This window comes from Fibroporia radiculosa, assembly GCF_000313525.1.
Source record: "Fibroporia radiculosa TFFH 294 genomic supercontigs, scaffold1815, whole genome shotgun sequence".
Lineage (NCBI taxonomy): Eukaryota > Fungi > Basidiomycota > Agaricomycetes > Polyporales > Fibroporiaceae > Fibroporia > Fibroporia radiculosa.
This window is the reverse complement of record NW_012133319.1, coordinates 14,473-32,500: the sequence shown is the minus strand read 5'-3', so window position 1 is coordinate 32,500 and position 18,028 is coordinate 14,473. Positions and strand designations below refer to the sequence as shown.

The window sequence follows — 18,028 nt, the reverse complement described above, 5'->3', positions numbered from 1 at the left end:
AAGTGCAGCCGATACCTGGCAGCCTACATACCCAGTCTGCGCCGAAGTTCTGAATGTCCTGAAGTTAGTCGCCGGCGACCTCGCCTACTTGTCGTGGAGGGGACACTGTCCTCGCTGTAGATTTATGACCATTCTCCGCTTGTTCTTCTGGCGACGAAAGTCTAGCTTCTGCCTCATGTTTCAATTGTTCTACCTTGCCAGCGTCAGATTAGGATAGTGTCGGACCACTTGCAACATGTAATAGTATCATTGATTTTGCAGCTTGTCATGTGAACACTGCTATCAGGTTGGAACAAAGTTCAGCGTTCAACGTTCAACGTTGGCGCGCGCAATCCCTGCTGACTTCGCATGGAATCGAATAACTTTGACTAAAGCCTGATGTTCAACCCTGTCGGCTGTGTCGTCATTTCCGTCCCCACTCTTGTCCTCCCAGAACCTTTCGTCGTCATTTCGCATTATATAGACAGTAAACAGTGGTGCAGTCTGCAGAACTTATCAGCGAGAAGTTCTCGCTGATAAGTTCTGCAGACTCGCCGAGAACCTGTATCATTTCGGCATTTCCGGCGCTACATGCAGGTGCTGCGAGAAACCGACTCACGAGCATTACTTACGCGAGGCCATGCTCAGCAACCGCTCCACACAGGTTGCCACGTTATTTGTGTCGTCAGAAGAGTGCCAAGCCAAGTGTTCCTGGTCAGCTACGCCTCTCTCCACTTCTGCTCCAGCAGACAGTGGTGCGGTGCGTTCGCGGGCACGCATTGGGGCTGAAAGGCACACCTGCGCATGTGTGATAGGCTGGTCGACTATAAGTAGGGTATAGTCTGGAGACAACTCCGCTGATCCAGTAGAGCATGACGAAGCTGTGGCAACAGGCGGTCCGCTGCGCGTGTAAATTAATATTTTTATCGGTTAAGGCTATGCGTCAAAAAGGGCGTTGATATGGCCCCTCGTTTCGCCCCTATAAACCCTCAAACGACGCACATCATTCCTCCAGCTCCCCTCTCTCTCAACCACCACCTTACCTTTGACTCGCCCTATACCAAACGACATGGAAGCCCCTAAGCCTGCTATGACTACTACCACTCAGCCCCAGGCTGTGCAAATGAGTGAGTTGACAGTGGCGGAGGCGGTTGTTGTCCTAAGTCCAAGCACTAACATTGTTGTTGGTATTGCTACAGACATGATGAACCCCCCTACCCGTAGTCAAACGCAGGAATGCCAACACCACAAGGCTAACCGTCTGAGGGGAGGAGGAGCCGCTAAGGTAAGTCAAAGCGGTGCTGTTGTTCGGATGCGAATGAGGCTCAAAACGGTGATCCTTAACAGGACTGCTTCATCGGCGCTGTTGAGTGCTTCCTTTGCTTCGGTGCGTAGTCCCATTCTGCTAGTTTCTACATACTGATGATATGACGCTACAGAGGGTTGCAAGGTTTGTACCACTGAAGTGATGAATTTCACAGCCAAGACTAACATTTCCCCCTCACTACTAGGAATGCTGCGAATGCTGTGCCGACATCGTCTGTATGTATTCTCATCTGCTTTATTATCGTTGATGCTGATAGAGCTACCTGAAGGCTGCCCGTGCGAGATGTGTTGCTAGGCATATCACCACACATTGTATAGCAATATCCTCGCCTTTGATATCTGCGCCAATCATAAATATGTCTTGTAGAGTAAACACGTGTGTCTAGGTATACTACACGGATGCGATGGTGCAAGCGAGGATTGTTTTGCTGTTGACTTATCATAGTACTTTTTTTGCTGAATTCATTGTTTGAAGTTGATTTGAGGTCTTGTTTGAAAAAGTGAAACGGATATCATGACGGCGGCCGAGTTGCTTCTGCGCGGGGAAATGTTGGCTATGATGTCATTTCAACCCCGCTTCAGATCCGGAAAGGATGCGAGTCGTTGGCTGATAATTCTTAAGTACTATAGGACTGAATGATTATCCCGAGCTTCACTATTTTCGCCGAAGTTGTCATAAAATACAACAAAGAATTATTTGTCTTCTTGTGGTGCAAGGACCAAGAAAAGCATCAAAAAGTTGCCTTTCCAATGCCGTAAGCTTTTCCTCCCCCGCCCAATGCGCCTTTCCCACCGGAGAAAGAGTCAATTCTTTGTGTGAAGCCCAAACATACTGTTTTTCGAATATTATTATAAGCCAAATATATGCTATGGTTGCTAGGTTGTATGAATTGTAATGTGATGCCAAATGAATGTGGTGTTCAGTCCGAGTTGCTGCACGAATGTCCGATGACGATGCCTTATCGCTCCTCTATCTTCAAATGTCCATTGCTGCATGGCGTTCTGCGTCGTGATACTGAGATCCATCAGCGATCATATCTTTAAGGCTCAATGGTGAAGCACGGGGAGTTGTTGCCCGAGTCACCGAATACTTGAACAGTCATACATCAACATAAGGATTTTCGGACAGTGGGTGTACGTACAAACGACGATGTAGTCGTTCCGTTCAGGTACGTCGGGCACGGTGATATCAACCTTCCCTGCTGAAATAGGAAATCCTGCTGCCAGTGGTGTATCTGCCGCACGGCAAACAGGCGACACTATTCAGAGCTAGGACAGAGGTGATGATGTGCTGAGTACTCACTGATATCCAAGTTCTCGCTGTCATTCTGCTCGTATCCTAACAGAAGAATACCCGTCGCATTTGTGCGCGTCTGAGGTACCCGGGACGGATCCCAGGTGACGGTCTGATTGGAACTGACTTTCCATACAGTTAGGAGATTAGGCGAGATTATATCCGCACTCCATATAGCATCAGTATTAGGGGACTGAATGAAAGGGATGGTGGAGAGTGGCGAAGCACGAGCCGCAATAGCAAGCGCAGCAACGACGGCGGCGAGCTTCGAAAACATAACAAAATCGACCTGATGTTCACGAGGATAGGAGCTGTGAAGAGGGTCCTCACACGGGTATCACAAGACGTGTATCAGCGATTAAAAGAAAGTGCGCGAAGGTGTCTGAACGGCGCGACCGTGCCAAGAGGAGCAGCGAGATAGTAATGGTAATAGTAAGAAAAGGCTGCAGTTTTATAGGCTGCGCTGAAGTAATTTACGCACGTTGTCATGACTGTCGCCAGTGTTTACCGGGGACGTGACCAACCTGGCAGGCGGCGGCTCTGGTGCGTGAAGAGACATGCCGCCGTGCTTCTCTCGTGACGAGAAACATGTTCGAGGTATTTAGATTCTCCGACCATAGGCAGTTGTGCTACTAGTATTCGGACACACCTGGAGAAATAGATACACGAGTCAATGAAGTAATCAATATCAAGAGTGGTCAATTGGTGGTCAACATGCAATTACTTCCGTCCAGCGTCGCCGACATCGCATCCGAAGAGGGGCTGAAAGACTCGACGACCTCGATTATGTGTAATTCACAGGGGGGAAAATGAGCATGAGAATACCTTAGTAACATTAGGCGAGAGTGGGTCTCGCAGTAAACTTTCTCTTCAGCTTAAGGGTCACCAATCCGGGCTCTGGCAGCGGTCGGGAGTGCGCATCTATTGGCGAGCGCCACTCCGGCAAACGATTTCATCAGGTTGCTTTTTTTAGGCTGTCGGCTACTACATTTGGAATAGTAACTGAAATCATAAAGTTCGGGGAACGAAATAGTATTGCAATACGGTGTTCTATAAGATGCTACGCAACAATGCAAAACGAGACATAGCTGCGACAGAGATTGGAGATATACTAATACATGTGTACACAAGATTCCAATATCCATAGAGATCCGATATATAAGACAGCGTGAGGGCATCAACCCAGTGTTCAGGGTATACCTACGTGGGGCATCCGCCCTTTCTAGTCGTCACTCGCACTAGGAAGTGAATCAAAATCGCTCATAGTCCGTAAGCGCATTTTGAGGGGGGAAGGGTTGAGGTAGTTTCTACTACTCGGCAACCGTGCGATTCGCCGCTTGACGTGCTCACGCGATGGACTCGCAGACATGGTTGAGTCGTCGCTACTCGGAAGATCCGAGTCACTCATTCTGGTGCGACGCAGGGCTGGCGATACGACACCCAGCGGTGTGACTTGTCCCATGAACGGATCATCATCTGACGAGAGCTGCGGTAGGGATTTTGTTGGCGTGGCAAGCATGATAGAATCATCTGTGATCAGGCAAAGGTTAGCAAATGAAGTATAAACACCGGGGCAATTTACTCACCACTACCGGCAATGGGCGCCTCTGCTTCTCGAATGGCCCTCAACGGCGAGGATGGGATGGACGGACTGGCTCGTGCCTCTTGCTTCAGCTCGCTAACACGGGTCTTACGTCGTTTGGTTGGCGTCTGAAACAGCTGCTCAAATGTCGCTGTTTCGCCAAGTAGCTTCGTTGCAGACCGTGTTCTCCTCAGTGGCCGCTCCACACGAACTTGTGGCGTGCCGCTGGACTCCTGGTTGGCGCATGTTACGCTGGAGGATTGTGTACGCTGCAAGGTGGTCGATCGCAAACTCGCGCGGCGCTCCACAAGCAGCACCTGGCTGAAAGTAGGTACCTCAACGGCATCAAGCGTAACAGCTTTGCGTTTGCGTGCCCGAGACACGTGTGTAGAGGTGGACGCAACCGGCGTGGTGTCCTCCCCGGAGGATTCGTCCGATGAGGATCCGAATGGATCTTCATCTTCGCCTTCCTTGGAAGCTGGCTTTCGACGGGATAGCTTGTGCGATGTCCGCTTGAGCAAGGTAGAGGTCGTGCCTTGGAAGGGCACATTGACATGAGTACTACTACTTTCAGTGGTTATGTTGCTGATACTCGACATGCTTTCCAATTTTGCTTGCGGAAGAAGCAAAGGGGCGGCCGAAGCTAAATCGAGTTTGGGCTTCTTCGCCGACCGCTCCTCAAAGACGTCATCGGCGTTGTTTCTCTTGCCTAGGATAGACGGCGTGGCAGGTGAATGCACGGCAACGCGCTCCGCGACAGAAGCCGCAAAGAGGGGAGGAACATTTTCCTTGTCGGAGCTCTGTCGTCGCACAGATCGATTAGGCGAAGACCCAGATTCACGCTTGGGCGTGACTGGCTCGCGTACAGGCAATGATAGGAACGGAGATACATGTAAAGCTGGCGGCGCTGCCGGTAAAGTGCCTTGATTTGCCGGTTGGTGCAGTCGCACAGGTGTCGTAGTATGCACTTGTCTAGGCGAGGACTCCGGTGTGGAAGGTAGAATGGCATGAACCAGAGGACTGGGGACTGAAGGTGCAGGTGGGCTGGAGACAAGAAGCAAAGCAGAAACTACGGCTGCAGTTTCTGTAGCCTCATCATCGTCTTCCTCCGTCTCAGCGAAGAGCGCATCGTTCGAGGCGCCCGATTCCGCAGCGGACAAAGCAATGACATTGGATTGTTGGTCCGATGATGCAAATGTCGTAGCCAGGGGATCCACGGGAGCTTGAAGACAATTCTGAATCCCTTGTGGCCAACCCCACGAAGGTTTTGATACATTCGCATAAGTTGCCAGCCAGAAATCATGGAACGCGTATTTCGCTCCCTCTGGTTTGTCCTGCCGCCCACAGAAAGCTGACTCTATCAGTGGTGTCAGAGCTTCGACAATCTCAATGGAAGCAGTCAAGGATTGGATGCCAAGCAGAACGGTTTGATACACAGGCAAAATCTGTATCAGCTGTCAACAATTACTCGGCGGACACCAATAGACTGCACTCACATCCATAGCATATTCTTCAGCGGTGAAGACTTGGTAGTCATCTGCAATCCATAAACTAAGACCTTCCTGCAGGATCTCGAACATGCTCAACGATAATTCAATCGGGCAAGCATCGATGATACGGGTGAGCGATCTGATCATCCACAAGGCCGTGACCTTGTTGCGAGGTTCCGGTGGGTATGATGAGACTAATGTGTCGTTCGCGAACTCCATAACCTCCGAAGGTATCTGTCGAGCTTCATTGATCTCCAAATGGGAGAGGAGCAGATCAACCACGCGAGTTGACGACGTAAGGGTAGGATCGTGGTTGGACAAGATCTTGGCGGCAATTTGGTCAATGACAGAGACGGAATCGATGCCATAATCGAGACCCTTGGCAATAGTGGTCTGCAGCAGCTTGTCCCACGCCTCGACGTCTTCAGTTGACATGTCCCAGATGTCAAGATTCCTGGACACACGTCATCAATGACCTAGCTTCTTATACAAAGAGGACTCACATGAAGGGCACTCCGAGAAGAATAATTGCAGATTCGAATGGTGCTGCACATTCCTGCCACTTTTGAAAGAAAATGGCCCAAACGGAGCGACAAACTGCTGCGTTCCACATATGGCCACGCTTACTGTAACGAGGATCTATCCGGGAGCGCCAGAATATGTCCAGTTCGCCGGTCTCGCAGTCAAATATCACCTCCGCACATAAGGAAGCCCATTGATATCTGACTTCGTCCACCGCATTAATATTTCCAACAAGGCTCATCTCTTGCCGGATCAGAAACGCGAACAGCTTCCCGGCTGCTTCGACAAGGATTCCTGGAGTGAAAACGGTCTTCAGTACATTCCATAATTCTCGAATCAGATATAGCTTCAATCCCAGATTCCAGCGAGAGACTGGGGTAGGTAGCAGCGCTTGGCGACCAACTTTGACCGGGCTCGTCGGCACTTGCCCGCCTAGCTCAGGCTCCAAGCTTAAATCGAGCCCGGGGTTTTTCAATAAATCGATCAGGATTTCAGCAGCCTGGTTTGCGAACTGTACGATGCCTTGATCATCGTCCGCATCTAGGTAGAATGAGCGCTTAGTCGTGAAAACAGACAATCCAAATCTACCTTGCATCACGGCTGCAGGTGCTCTTACAAGACCATACCAGACATCTATGATCTCAGACTATGGATAGAGATATTAGCAATAAGGTTTTCAAGATAGAAACTGGTGTACAAACCGGAAGCTCGCATCCCCAGGTCAGTCGAAGAGCTCCCAACCCCTCTTTCCAAACATCCAACAAGCTGTTGAAAACCCAATCCACAGCGAGCTCCTCCCTGGTCAAGGATCTCAGGTCCTCCATCTGTGCACATTGCTCGAAGAGTGGCTTTACAGCCTGTGGAAGTAACTTGTACTCTGCCGTCAAAAGGCCAGGGTTTGCGGAGAATAGGCCTAGGGGCAGCAGTTTTTGTGCATTCCATTCAGGCTCAGACTCCAAGCCGACAAGACGTACAGCAGCATCCAATGCGTCTTTGCACGTATGCCCGCCCTTCTTGCTCATTCCACGCAGCACACCGAGGGCGCGCCTCAAAGAAAGTTCATCAGTGGGCTCCTGTGACAGAAGCGCGCCAATGGTGGTAACTCCTGCGCCCATGTCGACAACGGACTGCACCACTTTCCAGACGGTATTCATGCGCTTCATGTAGGCCTGTTTTGCTGCTTCGGCCTCCTCCGCCTCAATATCCTCTTCATCCTCGACCATGTCATCTTCAGAGACAGCTGTTGGCACCTCCAAAGGCGGATGAAAATAAGCCCAAGTCATGCATCGCCAACTCAGGCATCCGAGGGCTCTTACAGAACTCTTCTGATGCCGCATACCAAGCGAAAACAATGCCGAAATGGAGCGTGTAAGCTTGTCGTTAATATACAACGTAGGGCCAAGTAGCACAACGAAACTGGCTAGGACGCTCCATGCCCACACTGGACCTTGCGCGACATGTTTCGGATCTGTTGCACCCAAGGTTGTACGCAAAGTGCGAATAATAACAGGGTCCTTCGAAGGGCTGACAGGTCCGTTAGAAGACGTGCTTTGTTGGGAAGTGAGGAAGTCCTCTGCAATGTTCGAAATCCGCGCATGAATGGACGCTTGGGGTAAGGTTGCAGCTGCATAAGCAAAACCACCTAGGGCATGGCAGGCTTGAGAACGTAATACCAGCGTAGAGGCTAGCAGGTTAGAAAATATGGAGGGCAGCACTTCGATAAACGCAGGTACAAAGACGTTCGGGTAGGCCAGTGACAAATCGTGGATAGCCTGAAGTTTAATTTGAGTATGCTGCAAGATCAACGGTCTATGGAGCCTTACCTTGAGGCCATCATTCACTGATCCCTTCTTGCCCTCTTTCCCCAACTCGCCCTCAATGCCACGGCGAAGCGCGTAAGCGATACGGTCTTTTGCAGGAACAAGAACCTCCGCGGGAAGACGCTGGGTCTGAAGTAGCCACATCGACAAGGCACATGTTTTGCGAGCATTGGGGGTAGGGAGCTCATTCGCAAGAGGAATCGCTAAAACTTGCGTCAAAACAAAACTCAATTGCTTATCTAATCCTGTCATAAGACATTGTATGAATGCACAAAGGAGGCCACATACCGGTGAAGATCTGATAAATAGCGGGGAATGTGAATAGGACGTTGAGGAATTTGATGACAGCGTGGCAGACCGTGCAGAGATCGCGGGCAAACTTGACCTGCTCCTCCGACATTCCCTTCTTTTTGACTGGACTTCCCTTTGGTGATAGCAACACCACACTCTCCTCCTCATGTAGAGTCAGCTCCTCAGAGTGCTCTGTCTTCCCCGGGTCTACAAAAATACGACTGAGATCCCTGACTAACGCGTCCACGAGCATTTCGCGATGTTGCCTAAGTGGGTGAAACAGAGGCCATGAGCAATCGGCATCTGTGCTACCACATACGCACGATCTCAGTCGGGCAGCAAGAACTGAGTAGGCTTCAATCAAGTCGCGCAATGACGCGTCCACTGCAACGATTTTGGAGACCGGCCCTTCAAGATAATGGAGATCAGCAAGGGGATCCGAGGGTTCTGGAGTCGTCTCCTTCTCGAAATTGAGTGCAAGGGGAAGAAGAACATGCGTCGTCTTTTTTAGGATTGACTTCACGGGAGGCGTTTTCTTTGCACTGGATTCAACCGACAAACGTGGAGGACTAGAGGGTAAGATGCGGTATTGACACTCTTCTGACCACACAACTCGACGGCCAGAAAATCGCGCCAGACGATTCTCCTTGTCTCTATGGGATGTGCTTGGTGGGGTAGGGAGACTCATGGAGAGTCAGGATACGCCTGTTACGCGTCAGCACTCGCGCATAAATTATTGAAAAACAAGATTACCCGATTTCTCAACACGATGAGGTTCTAGGAGATATATAGAAGAATAAAATGTAAACCCTGGCGCGCACGACGCGATCCACTGTGGCCAGCATTCATGTTTGCGCATATTGACGCGTCTGAACACACAACGCCTTCAATCAGTTGTGTACGCGATATTTGACCCTCTCGTGACCGCGTAAGACCCCAACACTCCCAAACATCACAGTAGTAATATCTAACCCCTGTTTATTAGTACTCGCTACCATGTTGATGCAGATGAAGGCCGCAATGCTCGCTACAAACAGGATCACGATATTACACATCCTCTCTCGCGAGTGGTGTCTGAACTTTCTAACCTTTAGAGTTGAGCCTGGTTGAGCAATCTCCGCGTTATCCTTCTGGGAGCCGCAATGGCATCAAAACGCGATGGGCTCGTACATCTGAAGGTCGAGCGGACTCTGGTACGTGCACTCTACCCGTCCCTATCGGCATCTGCTGTATGCTACTCTGTGTTCGCATTCCCAACTCCTGGGACTATGGCAAGCTCTGATAGGGTTGATGAGGGCAAAATAAATTGTACTGCCTGTCTTCGCACCGTCACTTGCAGATCGTTCTCAAAGTTGATTACGTACTCCTGCTGCATAGACATTAACTGCATCCGTCGACGGGCCCTTGCCTGTCTCGGTGTGATAATTGTCAATATGTTGCATGGTGCACGCTTCCTTTCATAGAGCGATCTGTTTGAGCGGTTGAAATGTAAGGGCATATGCAATTTCCTTTGCAAATTACATCTCGTAGCCAGAGAAATCCCCATGCCCCGGTGTATGGACGCAGATGTACGTGGGAAAGCGGGCAGTGATGCCTACCTTGTCTACTCTTCAGGGCATCTTGCGGGCTATGTCCTGCGGCCGCGATTCTCATTGGAGAAATGCGAGTTCGCTGGCATGGATACGGTTCAGACGCTCGTGGGTTGCATCGCCCTCTAATTTTTTGCCCAATTACACCTTTTGTGGGTGTCTGCAACTGTATACTAGGTCCTGCTTCCTCACTTGTGAGTCCCCTCATCGATGCTGATTATTACTAACTGATAGAAGATTGAGTGTTTGGATTTTGATATTCTACATTAAGCATTCATTTCGATCTATCCCCTTCAGACTACTATTCAATTCCAATTTTTTTACAGGACTAAGGTGCTTTATGGGTGGCTGTTCGAGGCGATATCCAGGTGCCGGTCGTCCGGATTTGTGAATAAGGTCAACGTAGATGTAAGTCGCGCTTACTGTTCAAATTGCATAATTGTGGAAATTAATTGCCTCGATCTTGGACAGTGCCTTCGCGTATTGTACAGTGTGAGATTGGTTGACATGTGTTGTTATGGCGTCTTTCGATAATATATCCGAGTGGTCAGCCGTCGCCACAAAGCTGTGCGCTTTGTATGTTATGCCTATGGCACAGAATGCTCTTATTGGCGTCAGCATTGAGCATTCCACCGTCTGTTTAGTGCAACGTCAGGTATATCAATAGATTGTTGTCTTGTCTGCGACAATCTATGTCTCTGCTGTTCCGGATGGCAGCTCTTGATATCCTGTCTGCCTCTTGCCTGTGAGCACTCAAATACTGCTATCTCAGACATTGTATTGATGGTTCTTTTGAAAAGTTGGCTGCTCTCGTAGGATTAAGCTGGATAGCGATAATGAGACAAGCCTGAGCCGACGAGTTTGTTTGCAGTGCGGTGATGGTATGAATATGTCCGATCTCTTTACGATGGTCGATCGCTCTTATATATCACACTCTATCTAGCGGCTGTTCAACCTGGAACATCGATGGGCTCGGTCAGATGTTTCTTCATTCCAATCGCCTCGTTGGGTTCCCAGCGTGTCTGGATATGCTCTACGTGCGACTGGAGTACCCCCATGACAGATAGGAGATGAGTACACGTAGCCTTTATGTATGTTGCCCCGGCAGCGTCCGGATGAGATTAAGAACCATTCTCAGAGCCGATCCCGCCGCCAGTACGAGGTGGATGCGCCAGCGCACAGCGAGCCTGTTCCTCTGGGAGAGATGAGTGCTGCTGCGAGAGAGACAAGGTAGCGGTTCACTCCCTTGGCGATCGCATACAACAGAGTTACCGGCATCAGTTCCTTGTATTGCTGATATCACGTTGAATATACTTTAAGCTGGCAAATTGATCTTTGTATAGGATGCGCTTCTCGTACTGAGGTACTGCGTGCCTCTACGTCTACTCGGTCGATGCCGAGCACCTGGACTTGTTCGGGTTGTTCAAGGGACGCTAAGAGAGGTCTTTGTCCACCCTTCCTCCCACGTCCTCGTTGCTTTCAAAGTCTCGCTCGAAATACCATGAAAATCGCTGTTGTCGGGTCCGGAGTGTCTGGCCTCGCTGCAACATGGGTGAGCTCAGCGACGGCAATTAGATTATTCATTCACCGTCTTTCGCCTGCTCATAGTTGCTCAATGAGTTCACCAATCACGAGGTGCATCTCTACGAAGCCGATTCACGACCTGGTGGACATGCACACACTGTCTCATATGAAGGACCAAAAGACAACTCGGTCAACGTTGACATGTGTGTTATTCGCTCGTATATTTCTCGTCATATTGTTTGACTTTCATAGAGGATTCGTACGTAGCGCATCCCGAACACCTTCTGGCTGTATCTGTGGCTCTGATGGCTTGATGCAGATCGTCTTCAATCCTTCCACATACCCCAATTTTCTTCGATTTTTCGACATACACCCTGATCTGCGTAAACGAATTCGGCATACAGATATGACTTTTTCAGTCTCCCGCGACAAAGGGGCGTTTGAATGGGCTGGTCGGAACCTTAGTAGCGTTTTTTGCCAGATTTCCCGCCTGTTTGACCCAAATATGTGGCTCATGGTCTACGATATCTTGCGATTCAATGCTTGCGCAGGAAGGCTTCTTGAACACATGGAACTTGCCTCCCCAGACGACGACGGACCTACGATAGGAGAGTACCTAAGCCAAGAAGGCTATTCCAAGTCTTTCATGAATGACTATTTGATTGTGAGCAGTCGTACCCACCAACGCCAGCGTGTCGATTTTTATGTCTAACTTTTAGCCAATGACTGCTGCGATTTGGAGCACGCCACCTGCCCAGTGCGCTCTCGATTTTCCCGCACGTACATTGGTAGGTCTCTGACGAAATGCGTGTTATGATTGTGCTTTAAATCAGCTCCAAAGATTCAATTCATGCACAATCATCATCTCTTGCAAATTTTCGGAAAGCCTTCCTGGCTTACCCTTCAGGGCGGTAGGTATGTGAACCTAGGTACTGGCTGCGATGTTGCATAATCAAGTTCGTTGGGTTGGCTGGTATATTTTAGCCGAATTTACGTCGAGCGGATACTCTCAAAGCTCCCGAAACCACAGCTACATCTATCTACGCCTGTGCAGTCACTCGTCTCTACACCCATACATGCTGACTCCCGGAACATAGAGCTGACAACGGCCTCCGGAGCGCATGACTACTACGATCATGTCATTTTGGCATGTCACAGCGACACTGCGCTCGCGATTCTCTGTACCGGTGGCGGTGCAACTGCAGACGAGGAACGGATCCTCCGTGCGTTCCGTTGGAATAAGAATGAGGCAGTCCTGCATTGTGATGTACGGGTGCGTATGAACTGTCAACTTGTCGTAATGTGACGTGGATGTTGCTGACGATTTGACTGAGCTCCAGCTCATGCCTATACGGCGCGCCGCTTGGTCGTGTTGGAACTTCCTCTCAAGGTCGAAGACGAACAATACCGGAGCGAAAAAAATCATAAATGAAGTATCCCTGTGCGTTTTATTTGCTTGATCCTTTAAGCGTGACTGACGCAAAAAGTAGCACCTGTGAGTCTTGTTTCGGCACTGAACAAGCGTGTCTTTCATGCTTGGATTCTCTGTAGATTGGATGAATGATCTTCAGCACATACCCGAGGAACTTCACGGACCTATTTTCGTCACGCTCAACCCGCTATTTGATCCCAATCCAAGTCTCGTCGCAGGCAGGTATTCTTACGACCACCCAATCCTAGATGCCAAGGTAATCATCGGTTAATTTACCTTCGCATTATCCGCTCATCCACGAGCTCATAGGCCATTCGCGCTCAACAAGAGGTACACATCATTCAACGAAAACGTGGCATTTCATTTGCCGGCGCATGGCTCAAGTACGGCTTTCACGAGGACGGCTTTACGTCCGGGTTGCGCGCAGCAGCAGCAATTATGCAAGAGGACGCGACCTTGAATGAGCGAGAGATGCACATGCCGTTCGAGATCGTCGACGCTGATCGTCCGGGCCGTAAGTCACATATGTTCGCTGCCATATTCGACTTCCTACACACTTGGGGGGCAAAAACGATTCTTGGTTTATGCCTTGTTACCTTTGCAAGTGGCATATACTTAACAGTGTACGGAACGACACTCCCGACGAATAATGGCGATCCATCTTCATAAACCTACATTGTTTAACCAAGAGATCAGGCCATATTGGAAGAGTCAAGATCGATATCATAGGCCTGCAGTGGCGTTGTCGAGCTGACACGACGCAACCCTGAGCATATAATTCGGGAATTCGGGTGCCGCATCTTGAGAGATTGGGAGACTTAGTTCTTTTGTACTTATATGTAGTCATGATGAAGTCTACCTAATGACAGCAATATTCTTGGATGTTATCATGTACTATACGTAGATCACGTCACCCGCAATATATATATAATCAGTGGCTGAAACTTGTACATGGTCTATGTCGCTGCAACTTGAGGTTGTGATGATTATTGCATGATTCTTCAAGTAGAGTCAACCTGACGCTCCAGACTCCAGACTCATAGATGCAGGTGTAATCGGCAGCGTGTTTAAGATGTATATCAGGTGGCAGAACGTTCGATGGATTAGTGTGAGAGATGCATGTACACGAGTGGCTGGACGAGTGCTATGCGATACAATCAATGCATGCGAGAAGCCAACGGCTATGAACCAGAGCAAGAAAACTTGGACGACGGTATACGTATGTGCGAGATGCGGTAACAAACCAGAGTAGACAATTTATACAATAATACATACCGCGACTGATAAGTTGCAGCACTACCGACAGTCCGACGCTCGTCTATGTAGTTGATCTAGCAGAAGTAAGAAAACTATGATGCAAGATATTAGTAATGCAGATGTGAATGATACGATCACCCTCGCTGCTCGTTAAGATCAGGTAGAGAAAAGCGAACTTGGTTGCGAGGAGAATCACCCTCCTCATCGGATGGAGCTTCACTGCCAGGTTGGGGTGTCGCCGGGGATGACGGTGAGAGGGGTGTTCTCGGCGTGCTCCATCCATTACGTTGGTCTGCGAAGCGTACTGATCGGGTCGGGGATTGCTCACGAGATCCTAGACCACGCATGTCAATAGAACGGATAGAGTCGATGCGCGCATGCTGCAGACGTGACTGACGAAGACTGGATGGAAGTGTTGGAGGTTCGTTGATAAGACGTCGACCTTGACGATCATCTGGTGCCTCCGTACCAGCCTCGTAGCCGTAGTCGTCACCGTGATCTTCTGCATCACCACACTGCATGGAAGAAACATCCGTGCTCCGAGTGCGCATAAACGCACGAGGGAGGTGTCGTCGGACAGACATCCGTCGGCGGGAGCCACTCTGCCCTTGCCTTTGGGCGGAGGATTTGGGAGGAGATTTCGATTGCCTCCTAGCGGATCTCTTTCCCTCCACTGCTGACGCCGAAGTACCCTGCTCTCCATTACTAGCATCCGAAAGCCATCCTTCCTCATCTTCAATCTGACTACCGAGTACTTGTCTTGCTTTCTGTTGAGTTTCGAATTCTACACTCTTTATCTTGTCCCGAACTCCTTCCGCTTCATGTTGGATGCTAGTTTCGGCCTGGGTCATGAATGCTTCGACGTCGTGCGGTGCACGCATCAAGCGGTGTTTGATATCTTTGATGACATGAGCTGCCGCCCCTTCGGCAATGCGGATAGTGTCTGACATGGTCTCCTGTGGACCATTGACATTCCTCTGTACTTCGACCTCGACCTAAAAAGAACTATCAGTAGGGCGAACATGGCTGCGAAAAAAAAAGATCACTGACCTCATTGCCAGGCCCAATACGTCTCTCAATGATACGATGGGGGCCCTCTTGCCACTCCTGAATGACCTCCGAGCCATCAGGGAGATTCTCATCTCGAATGTCTGTACCATCCGGCCTTCTCGCGGCCTCTTCTTGGGATCGCGAAGCTGAAGACCCTTCTTCTTTCTCGTCCTGTGTTGTACTGCTTTCTCGCATCTCAAATTCATCAGACCTGCTTTCCTTCTCATTGGGAGGTAAAGTGCCTCTCTCCATCTCACTATCTCGATTGATAATGATATCTTGGCCTGGGATGACGGGTCGTGTGTGTGTGGTCCACTCGGGTAGCGAACGCCCGCTGAATGTTCCGAAGGTGTCATGACGGGACCACGTCCGTGAGACTGAATGAACACGACGCCCAAGAGAGAAGAAGGGGATAGAAAGGCCATGAATCGTAATAGAACAAAGAACCATGAAAGCAACAATGGGCTGGATAGTGGCTGCAAGATATTGCGCCTGATTTTCTGGAGGGGAAGCAGGATTTGGAAGCTGCTCAGCTGCAAGAGTGGATATGAAAATAGCACCTAGTAGAAAACGAATCCACAGCCACGATTAACAAGCAAAGAAAAAGTGTACACCAATAATCAAACATGCCTATACCCATTGGCCCGAAATGCCCACTGAAAATAGCTTCGCGGAAGGTCTTTACATCAGGTATCCATCGGTAGAGAGCAATCATGACAGGCAATCTGCGTAGAAGTAGGACCAAGATGGCAATAACGATGAGCCGCCAGACGCTGAGGGTCAGCGCAGTATCAGAGAAGGTGTCGAAGGGCATCCATGCGCCAACAAAGACAAACGCAGCGATGTTGAAGAGCAGATCGATGACAGAAGAGAAGACAGACTGTTCAGTCTGTTTGTTGAAGAAGCCATCCCAGGCGAAGGCAGTTCCACAGGAGAAAGCTGCTAGTAGATCGTCCGATCCAAGGAGTGTGTTTGCACCAATGGTAAGCATGGCAAGAGACACATACATCGCGACATAGGATTGCCTATCGATAAGGTCTTTGCGCTCACAAAACTTCATAAGATGTCGGAAGGCATATCCCAGGACCGCGCCGAACACTATACCCAGAACCACTTGATCTGCAGGAATATAGGGATTGGGTCACATGAGTAAAACAGCAGCAGACAAACGCGAAAACGCACATAACCAGAGAAGCAAGAACCAGTCAGACACAGCCCTCCCAGTTGTAGGGTCGATGGTAAGATACAAAGCAATGAATAAGAAGGGGAAAGCCGCCCCATCGTTGCAACCACTCTCCGCGGCAAGTAAATGTCGCAGATGGGCTGGTACATGTTTGTCTGCATACTTGCCGCCAACGACTGCCGCAGCAAGGATAGGATCAGTCGGTGTAAGACAGGCCGCAACTGCCAGTGATGAGAGGAAGTTGAGTCCAGGGATGAGCGCATAGATGAGGCCAGCTGACACAAACCAGCCCTTCAAAACGAGTAGTGTCAGATATAGTAGATAGCAGCGCCTCCCACAGGACACGCACCCATGTCATAACTGGAAAGAGGAGGAAAAATAAACTTTTCCAGTGCTTGGCCATATACGCTTTGGGAAGTTCTACGCCTATTGCGAAGACTCCAATAGCTAACACAACCCGAGTAAATTCGAGGACAATGGTGTTGGACGTAGCGACATCGTCTCCTCCCCATTCGCGAGGGTTGAATATATTTGCGCCATATGGCCCTGCTTAAATCAAAACCTAGCGCAGGACGAGGGGGAAAAAGTTGTACGCACCAATAACCACTCCGAACAAGAACGCCAAACATGCTTCCCCTATGTATAGCTGCCGTATCTCTCAGTGCTGATCAAGAATTGCGCGTGTGAAGGCCCACCTTCTCGCGGATGAGCAGCGAGAGCATGCCAAACTGTGTATAATGTATTGAGTGATACTTGCACTGATGAAACGATAAAGCAACCTACAATCACTACAAAGCCACCTAGCGCGGCATAGATGATGTGAGGTGTGGTAACATCAATCTATATGCACATAAGTGAGCAACATAGCTTAGAGCATCGCGTCGCCACTTAAGCCCAATCGCTCTAGGGAAAGACGCACCATATGAAATCGAGGCATGATTGCGGCAAAACCTCACGCACACGACCAACCCGGGACACAACTATGGGGGATGAAGAAAGCAGGACTAAGATATGTATAGCACTTGGTCGTAAGGTCGTGAATGAGTCGTACAAACCGAGGTCTGAAGTGGTTGTGGGCGGAAGGGCGCCGAAGTGTGGAGAAATAAGCAACGAATTTAAACCTTGGCTAAGGAGTTGCCGAAAATTCGGAGAGCGCCAGATATCTAGCCGACGCTCCAGGACGATGTGTTCGAGTGTCGAAAGAATTCGACGCTGTCTCTAGCAACGGCGACGAGTAAAATGGATGATCGAGAGGGGGGCATGGAATATCGCTGCCTTGAGGACGAGGTCCTTATGTCGGCCGAGTTGAAGGCGTCCAGTCAGCCTGCGGACACGGATGGCGATTCTGATTTAGGAAGGCCGGCACCCGAAGCCGTGGAAATCCCCCTCCGGCTTCTTTTCGGCCGCTCTACTGAACGCTCGCCTAACTGTTTCCCACGATGAGTCCACGCTTGATCATGGTCCTACGCATCGACATGGCAAGTGAGGCTCGTATTCATCTCGCTTGTGGAACAATGCTTATCCAAGGGAAGACTTTCAGGTCTTCAAAGGGAATAGCGGCACGAATTTGATTCCGCATGGAATGTCCAATATGTGGTCATACATGACTCATGACAAATCCGGGTAACTTTTAATCTTCTCTTCCTATTACAGTCGGTAACATCGACACCGAGATGCAAGCATGCTGTC

The 18,028-nt window shown here is 49.7% G+C and overlaps 5 protein-coding genes across 5 annotated transcripts; 2 read left to right on the top strand and 3 right to left on the bottom strand.

Annotated features, from left to right (window-relative positions):
- Positions 1-1,048: 1,048 nt before the first annotated feature.
- FIBRA_03224 (uncharacterized protein) lies at positions 1,049-1,600 on the top strand (the record flags this gene model as incomplete). Its single annotated transcript, XM_012325069.1, has 5 exons — positions 1,049-1,264; positions 1,327-1,366; positions 1,419-1,429; positions 1,491-1,521; positions 1,575-1,600. 5 exons carry the CDS (start codon positions 1,049-1,051, stop codon positions 1,598-1,600), a joined length of 324 nt encoding a protein of 107 aa, XP_012180459.1.
- A 745-nt stretch (positions 1,601-2,345) lies between these two features.
- FIBRA_03223 (uncharacterized protein) lies at positions 2,346-2,876 on the bottom strand (the record flags this gene model as incomplete). Its single annotated transcript, XM_012325068.1, has 3 exons — positions 2,346-2,395; positions 2,448-2,540; positions 2,609-2,876. 3 exons carry the CDS (start codon positions 2,874-2,876, stop codon positions 2,346-2,348), a joined length of 411 nt encoding a protein of 136 aa, XP_012180458.1.
- A 945-nt stretch (positions 2,877-3,821) lies between these two features.
- Positions 3,822-8,992, bottom strand: FIBRA_03222 (uncharacterized protein; the record flags this gene model as incomplete). The annotated part of the gene is made up of 8 exons (XM_012325067.1): positions 3,822-4,129; positions 4,186-5,626; positions 5,678-6,125; positions 6,175-6,839; positions 6,895-7,965; positions 8,017-8,252; positions 8,302-8,570; positions 8,628-8,992. 8 exons carry the CDS (start codon positions 8,990-8,992, stop codon positions 3,822-3,824), a joined length of 4,803 nt encoding a protein of 1,600 aa, XP_012180457.1.
- Positions 8,993-11,394: 2,402 nt separating this feature from the next.
- FIBRA_03221 (uncharacterized protein) lies at positions 11,395-13,518 on the top strand (the record flags this gene model as incomplete). The annotated part of the gene is made up of 11 exons (XM_012325066.1): positions 11,395-11,445; positions 11,502-11,620; positions 11,670-11,676; positions 11,737-12,081; positions 12,137-12,205; positions 12,259-12,332; positions 12,402-12,690; positions 12,758-12,858; positions 12,905-12,912; positions 12,969-13,105; positions 13,159-13,518. 11 exons carry the CDS (start codon positions 11,395-11,397, stop codon positions 13,516-13,518), a joined length of 1,560 nt encoding a protein of 519 aa, XP_012180456.1.
- A 722-nt stretch (positions 13,519-14,240) lies between these two features.
- Positions 14,241-17,276, bottom strand: FIBRA_03220 (uncharacterized protein; the record flags this gene model as incomplete). The annotated part of the gene is made up of 9 exons (XM_012325065.1): positions 14,241-15,101; positions 15,157-15,716; positions 15,793-16,275; positions 16,339-16,630; positions 16,689-16,885; positions 16,937-16,985; positions 17,035-17,067; positions 17,123-17,179; positions 17,259-17,276. The coding sequence occupies 9 exons, from the start codon at positions 17,274-17,276 to the stop codon at positions 14,241-14,243; spliced, it is 2,550 nt and encodes an 849-aa protein (XP_012180455.1).
- Positions 17,277-18,028: the final 752 nt, after the last annotated feature.